Source organism: Morone saxatilis, unplaced genomic scaffold (genome assembly GCF_004916995.1).
Source record: "Morone saxatilis isolate NCDOM2014 unplaced genomic scaffold, NCSU_SB_2.0 Contig9, whole genome shotgun sequence".
Lineage (NCBI taxonomy): Eukaryota > Metazoa > Chordata > Actinopteri > Moronidae > Morone > Morone saxatilis.
In genome coordinates, this window is record NW_023340268.1 from 10,874,016 (window position 1) to 10,882,144 (window position 8,129).

At 42.3% G+C, this 8,129-nt stretch overlaps 1 protein-coding gene across 1 annotated transcript in view; it reads left to right on the top strand.

Moving 5' to 3' along the window:
- gmpr (guanosine monophosphate reductase) overlaps positions 1-4,192 on the top strand; it is a 6,943-nt gene extending 2,751 nt beyond the window's left edge. Inside the window, exons 2-9 of the mRNA XM_035681105.1 lie at positions 680-799; positions 1,144-1,227; positions 1,331-1,504; positions 1,597-1,678; positions 2,135-2,241; positions 2,835-2,877; positions 3,000-3,159; positions 3,324-4,192. Of these exons, the coding sequence (XP_035536998.1) occupies positions 680-799; positions 1,144-1,227; positions 1,331-1,504; positions 1,597-1,678; positions 2,135-2,241; positions 2,835-2,877; positions 3,000-3,159; positions 3,324-3,504 (951 nt within the window). The 3' untranslated portion in view covers positions 3,505-4,192. The remainder of the gene's footprint in view (positions 1-679; positions 800-1,143; positions 1,228-1,330; positions 1,505-1,596; positions 1,679-2,134; positions 2,242-2,834; positions 2,878-2,999; positions 3,160-3,323) is intronic.
- The last annotated feature ends 3,937 nt before the right edge of the window (positions 4,193-8,129 follow it).

The window sequence follows — 8,129 nt, forward strand, 5'->3', positions numbered from 1 at the left end:
AACATTAGCTACCACAACAGTAATACCGATCATACTGAGCAGCTAACAGTCCAGGGGTTAAGTCATGTTAACTCAATGGTAAAAGATTTATTTATTGCAACTGTTTTTGGAAAAAGAATCATAGCTATGACTTGCATCATCAGTACAAACAAATACTTGACTGTAAAGGGAGCAGCTAGTGTGTCACAATGAGCCCTGCTTGTTTCGTGTAGCTTATCACATTACAGCAGTACCGGCTAAAGCTAACCTCTATATCTAAATGATTCAGAGCGTCGTCATTATGACCACAAAGACTCAGAACATGAGCTGCTCCCATTTTCATGAAAATCTGCAGCTTCCCCCTATTCAGCTCCAGCTCGCCGGCTGAGAGAAAGCCAGAAAGAAGTTTAACATCCATATTTCTACACACAGTCTCATATGTCACAGACATATAACAATCAACCTTTATTTGATACACGGGTTCTCAGTTGCACAGTTGTTCATTCATAGCTCTATCCGTCTGTCCTCCTACAGGGAGTCTTCCTCCTGTTCCTCGGTCTGCTCTGCGCTGAAAAGCTGAAGGCCGAGCCTCACACAGTTTATACACTTTCACACAAACTCAAAGAAGACAAAGTATCCTCTTGTCCTGTGGTTTTTAGCCCAAAAGACAGTGTAACATGAAAGACCCGTCTCCCCTCAGGTGGACCTTCAGAGGACCTTCACATTCCGAAACTCCAAACAGACCTACAATGGCATCCCCATCATTGCCGCCAACATGGACACCACAGGGACGTTTGAGATGGCACAGGTCCTCAGCAAAGTGAGTTAATGGATTAGGAAATAAATAATAGCATTGTTTGTGTGTGGTGGTGCTTTTGTCTCTGTGTGGGCCTGCCAACATCTCTTCCACTGAGATGTCTTTACAAGCATTGGACATGGAATCATAAAACAACAACAAAAAAAACGGACATCTGCCAGTTTCTGGGGTGTTTTTTGCTTTCTTTTGTAGTACCTATTGACTCAGGAAAAGTGTAATCTTTAAAACAGAAGTTATTAATGGATTGATCTACTACTTAGTCTGATGAAGATTTTTAAATGTACTCCAATATATAAATTATTTCTGCATTTCTGTATTCTCGTCCTCCTTTCTTTCTTTCTTTTTAGCACACCCTCTTTACAGCCATTCATAAACACTACTCTGTAGAAGACTGGAAAAACTTTGCTGCTAATCATCCAGAATGCTTAGAGGTACTATCACCATATTTCATCTACATCATGAACATAACCACACATATTTTTTTGTATTAATAAGTGTCTCCTCCTAAAATGCAGTTGTGTCTTTTCTCCACAGCATTTAGCCGCCAGCTCCGGAAGCAGCAACGCAGATCTGGAGAAGCTGTGTGCCATCATGGAGGCCGTCCCTGCCCTCAAGTACATCTGTCTTGATGTGGCCAACGGCTACTCTGAGTATTTTGTGGAGTTTGTCAAGACGGTCCGGGAGAGGTTCCCCAAACACACCATCATGGTAGGAGAGATGGCTCACACCTAGGCTGGCTGGCAAGTTATGGGATGTGCTGTGGGATTGTGTCTTGTGGGCTAATGCTGTCTGCCTTGCAGGCCGGTAACGTGGTAACGGGGGAGATGGTGGAGGAGCTCATCCTCTCTGGCGCTGACATCATCAAAGTGGGCATCGGGCCAGGTGGGTGGCTACGACGAGTCTGAGCGTGTCTGAGGAGTGTGCTCCCTCTGAGTAAAGGCAGAGCTGCACAGGCCTTCATATAGACAGTGTTTGAGTACCTTAGCAGTAGCAGTAACAGTTTTACTGTGTAGACTTGTTACATGTTGCATGGTCCAACTTGTAAACAAAGTAAAACATGGTTTTATCACCTGTAGGTTACCCTTTATAACATTAGAAAGACCTCCAGGGTAAATTATTTGCTAATTATTTGCTAAATCAACTTGAAATTGACATACTCTTAAATAGCTCTTGGATGGCCTGGTGCTGTTTTCTGTCTCCAGCCTGTCAAATAGCAATCTGAGCTGACAGCACCAGATCTGAAAGGAAACAGGTTACGCGAGCAGCAGTGAATTAAACACAGGCGGGGATAGTTTAATGAAGATGGACTTTCTCTAATGTGTGCACTGTGTGTTGCAGGGTCTGTGTGCACGACAAGGATCAAGACAGGAGTAGGCTACCCACAGCTAAGTGCTGTAATAGAGTGTGCAGACTCAGCCCATGGACTCAAAGGACACATTATCTCTGTAAGTCCAACATTGCAGTGCAGAGAAATAACCAGGGTTACTGAAGTTAGTGTTATGTAGAGTATATTAAGTATACTGTACTTGTCAGAGCTGTCTTATTCTGCTGGTGGAGCGGAGTTTCTGTCTCAGCTGGTGGGCGTCAGTCGGTCAAGTTAGAAAAAAGGGAATCCTTCAAAGGTTAGAAAAGGGGGCTGTGATGGTCGCATTTGACTTAAAATGTGCTTCAGATATTGAGGATGTACACAAGCACAGCAATGCAGTTTGCATTTAGTTATTCTGTGCTTCAAAGAGAACTTAAAGTTATTTAATTGTGTGTCCAACCTATCAACCTACAGGACAGAGATCTTACAAACATTATCCAAGGACCCTTTCCTAATCCATAGTGTATGGTGGTGGTAGTGGTTTATTTGCTTATTTTAAGCCCTTTTTGCTTTTAAAGTCCATAATCTTGTTGCATAAAGGTTCCAAGGTTGATAATAATACTGGGTTGCAGCCAGTAGAGGGCATCCTCAGTCTTCAAAGCCTCGTAGATTAATAAGAAAAATCTGTGATTCTGTGTGAAGCCATATGACATATTTTTTTTCTCTGCCCAGGATGGTGGCTGCAGTTGCCCAGGAGATGTAGCTAAAGCCTTTGGTGAGTATTCAACCTTCAATTCTTGTTTTTTTCATAAAAAATGATTCACATAATATCGGGGTCATGTATGACTGTGCTCTACAAATGGAAACCACCACGGCTTCTCTGCCTTTGCTCCTCAGGCGCAGGGGCCGACTTTGTGATGATGGGAGGAATGCTCGCGGGCCACGACCAGTGCTCTGGGGAGGTCATCGAGAAGAACGGCAAGAAATACAAGCTCTTCTACGGCATGAGCTCTGACACGGCCATGAAGAAATATGTGGGTGGCGTTGCTGAGTATAGGTGAGAGACTGATATCAGGAGATGCTAAGGATCCCTATTCCCCTTGACAGAACGTTTGATATGTATTCAGTTTAATAATTCAGAAGTATGGAATGAATTTACTGTACGTGTTATCACTGAGAACTACAGCATGTCCTACCCTCTCCTCCCTCCTCTGTTCTCAGGGCGTCTGAGGGGAGGACAGTGGAGGTTCCCTACAGAGGAGACGTGGAGAACACCATCCGTGATGTGTTGGGGGGCCTCCGCTCCACCTGCACCTACGTGGGTGCCGCCAAGCTCAAAGAGCTGAGCAGGAGAACCACCTTCATCCGTGTCACACAACAATCCAGCCAAATGTTCACTTAGCAGGGCCTGCACATGTCTGCGCACACACCCAGGTTGCATGATAGGCACTGTGGGTGCATCATGCAGAGTTAAAATGTGCGATAGGAGGGCAGAGGTGTAACACATACAGGAAAAAAAACGCACACCCACCCAACCTGTTTCTCTCAGGATATCTGCTGTCAGAAAAGCTATTAGTCTCCTGCAGGTTGTGATAAAAAAAAACTCAAAGTTTGTCTTGAAGAATCACCACACTGTAATCAACTTAATCCTACAGCGAGTGCGTTTACATGCTTACAGACGCCATAATATGCTATTGAATGCACCAGATTTCTTTTTTGCGTGCAAATGTCATAACAGCTTGGATGAATTCTGCTCAGTTTTGGGAAATGGAAATAAGAGAGCTAGACTACTGAGGCATGTGTACTTCAGAGCTGATCTTTCAAAATACTCTTTTAACTTAACTTCACAGTAGTCTAGATTAACAGCATATCAAGAATAAACGAGAATGCGAGCCAACGCATCGCATGTAAACACACTCAGCAGGAGGAGGCTGATACTCATGCTAAGATCATTTGGGGAAACTTCTAATCCGTATGTTGGAATGAAGGTGTAAATCAATATGCAAGGTTCAGAGACGTCACCCTTTAACTGTCACTGGAGAAATCATGTTGCAATAAACTGCATGCAGGACCTTCTGCTAATTTCCTCACTTGTGTTGATCATTCTGTGAGTTGTCTATAGTGTGTAAATCATGTATTTTGTGCGTGTCAGGAAGATTACACTGAGTGAGATGAACATGAAGACCTGTAGATTACAGATTACACTTGCACTACACTTGATTGACCCCGCTGTGCATGCAGAAGTCTCCTTCATTGACTCCACAGTGCCTGACATTGTGGATCAAGGGCGGATCTGTGGCTTCTGCTGCATTGAAGAGTTGCTCCCTTGCACTTTAAGCAAGTAACTTTAGGGAAAAGTCATTTAAAGGGAAGACTGAAACAATTTCTTGTGCTTACAAAACTATTAAAAAACAAATAATAATATACAGGAAATGTGTTAAGGAGGCATAAGTGCATGTGTTTATTGAGACTGGGACATCTACATGACTGTGAGTCAACTGCCTTCTCAAAGTGTTTATATTGTAATACCTTGATGAACGTCATAAATACTGCCCCTGACAAATATCCCCCATATCATGAAAATAAAAAATGAAAACTAATACTAAAACAAAAAAAGTACAAGGGGTGCGCACTCTCACAGGTGGGACGCCCCTTCAAATATCTATTCTGCTGTGTAATTCATTCTTAAGCCAATAAGAAAAATGTGCAGGATCTTCGTCATTCTGTCCTTTACAATGACTTTGGTACAGTAAAGTGCGTGCTCTATTTGCTTTTATTCATGTAACATACATTAGTGCAACATACAACTTCTGTGTCTTCACCATTTGAAGTGGTTGGGCTGTCATGCAGTCTATTGTACACAAGAGGGAGCTATTTTCTGCTCAATTTCCACACTAAGCCAAATCAGTGGAGGAAAAACATCATAGCTAATAAGAGATAAGGTTTTAAAAGCAGTGTGTGTGTGTGTGTTTGTTAGTGTTAAATAAAGACACAAGTCGCCCATTTATTCCAGATATGTCAAGGTTTCATTTTCTTTTTCAAAGAGGTGCATTTGTACAGATGTCAAATACATACACCAATAGGGTTTCTCCATTGCTATATAGGAAAGGGTTGGTGAGACACAGGGACTTGGTGAGTACAATATAGTACAAACAAGTTGGCTGGGAACTGCTGCGGCCCCCTGCAGAGCAGACTGTCCGTGCAGGTCTGTGCTGATGTCCGGTTCTCTGCCAACGTCTTGAGGGCCAAAAAGTTTTAGTTCAGTACTTCGTGTCACAGGTTAGCAGAGAAACATCTAGACAGACTGGTTGCTAGCCTCAGGGCTGAGTGTTCAGAACAGGGGGGAGGAATCAAATGAGCCACAGCTGACAGATAAGCTCCACCCCATCCGTGGCAGTGGGCAGGGTCAGAGGTTACGAACAGTACAGCCTGTCCCCTGCTGAAGTGTTTGTTGCCTTGCACAGAGAGGCAGAACAAAGACGTTCAGTACACTGAAGAGTAATCCAAGCCATCTCCAGCATAATACACATAATATCATAATAATAATTCATAGTTAATTGCCAATAATGACATTTGTTAATCATATCAAATTATATGTAATAAATTTACATATCTTATAACCCATATGAAACAGCCCACTATGTAATTTGATTGGGGTGAAACTAAACTGTTAAGTGGGCCTCTACAAGTATTTTTTTTTCTTTCTGCCTGAGTTGGTTATCCAGCGCTATGGACATTGACGACGTCATACAAAAAAAGGAAAAGAAAAAAAAAAGAATGAAAAAAAAGGAATCCTGATCGAATTCTGTTCACTTTTAAACACGACAAAGTGCCAAAAACACATCCTTTTTGCAAAATGAAAGTACAAACATCAAGAAACAAAGAGCACACATGCCTTTTTTTGTGATCAAAAAGTCAAAGCTCACACACCAACATTCATATTATTTGTAAAACTGTGCAAGAAGCCAATTTTTTTTTTAAAAAAGAAGAAAAAAAAGACATGAGCAGTGTTCCTCCAGTGAGGAAGCTTGTCATAAAAACTCAACAATGACACATTCTCTACATAGTTTTAAGTCCCCTGACATTATACTGAGTGCTACAAGGAGACCAAAAACACAGAAAAAGCTTCTGCACCAAAGATAATGCAAACAAAGCAAACGTATCTGCCGAATTAGAACTCAAAAATGTGAACAAAACAAAGCCTAATTAAGGGCACAGCCTGGTTGGTGTACGGTGGAAAAGATTCCAAACAAACCCATACACAACAAAAGAGGGGATGCATTCCATGAGAAAAGGTTTTCCTAGTGGAAAAGAACCAAGGAACCACCTAACACCTCGGCCCGTTGGACCCAAGAACGCGCCGGGCGCCAAGCGAGATGGAGCACAGACAGATAAACACAAGGTTACGGCAAGGTGATGTGCAAAAACTTAAACTGAGCCATCTCTCTTTTTTCATCCTTATTCTCCTCCTTTTTTCATTCTCATTCTCTCTGTCTGTTTTGAATGAATGTTACCCCTAGGGAAGGTATCGGTCTGAGACAGAGGGGTTAGACCAAACCCATCCTAGGATTAGAAAGTGCTGAAACATTATCAAGTCTTTTACATCTACTTACATGTGCATCTCTGTTGGTTGGTTGTTGTATTTTTTTTATTTTTTTTTAACTTTTTTTTTCTAAACTTTTTTTTACAAAAGTGGTCCCCACTAGCAATGAGGTTTCTTTTTTTCTGTGGGTCTCACCGTGAACCGTTGAGGGTCAGGGTTTACGATCTCACAGACATTTCGAGGAGAAAACACTCCGTTACGCACACATGCGTCACACACTCAAAACCCTAACACATTTGAGCACAGGTGTACGCAAGCACATACTACACACAACATATGGTGCAGACACACACACACACACACACACAGACATGACACAGTCTCTCACACACTCAAATTTAGGAAGGCCGCAAGGACAAAAGGGAAAGAGAGGTACAGACAAACTCTCCATTGGTTTTGTTTCTCTTCACAAACATCCTGACTCTCGCTTTACAGATGTGACACACACATCAACAGACAGTAAAATACACAAGCCATTAACAAGGATGAGACACTGGAGTAGGACTATGCTACATACACTTGGCACAGCAAAGGGTGGGGTCGGGGACAAAATGTAAGTATTGCACATTGTGGTACATTTCAAGGGGATAAAAAGGTTAAACTTGGGATTATCTTAACAAAATTAAAACTACACCAAACCCTCAAAAAACGTAATGATGTGCCGTTCACCTCTCCTGCATTCACAATGTGTCTACAATTCAGATTGCTTTGTTTCATAGTCTTATTATTAAGCATGCATTTCCACTTAAGTATAAACACAATGACCTGTATAAGCTAGTAAAGGAGACCGAATATCAAAAGTTGATGTTACGAGGGGAACAGGCAGTCCAGGCCAGCACTGTTATATCCAGGCAAGGCCACACTGAAAGGTAGCTAACGGTTGTTGAGAGTTAATCGATTGCTTTGCCTCAGGAGGAGGAGGAGGTGCTTGTGAGGCTGGCTGGCTATGATTGGGTACCTGAAACAAAGTTAACGAGGTCACTACGGGAGTCGTGGCAACGAGGCAGACCTGGGCGGAGTCAAAAACGTCTGCTGGTTACTTTTCAGGTGCGCGTGACATATGCTCACCTGCAAGTGTGACAACAGAGTTCAGGACTCGGACCAGCTGGGACAGTGGAGGTTTTGGGGGTTATGTTCAGTTACTGCATATATGAGACACTTCCCTGAAAAAACTAGCAACTGGAGCTCCAACTGCGATTTCAATGTTTAAAACGACTTTATGATAAGAGGGAATAGTGTTAACTGAAGCAGAGAGTCGTGTTCAGGTATATTAGCTTCTAAAAACAAGTTCCAGTATGTGACAAGATTGTTTTTCTCTCTATGGGAAGAAAGGAGGAGTTGTTTTGGTTGTAATGCTAGAGGATTATTATTAAATGTTTATTGCAGAGAATTTGAGTGGAATGACTGTATATGTGTGTGTGTGT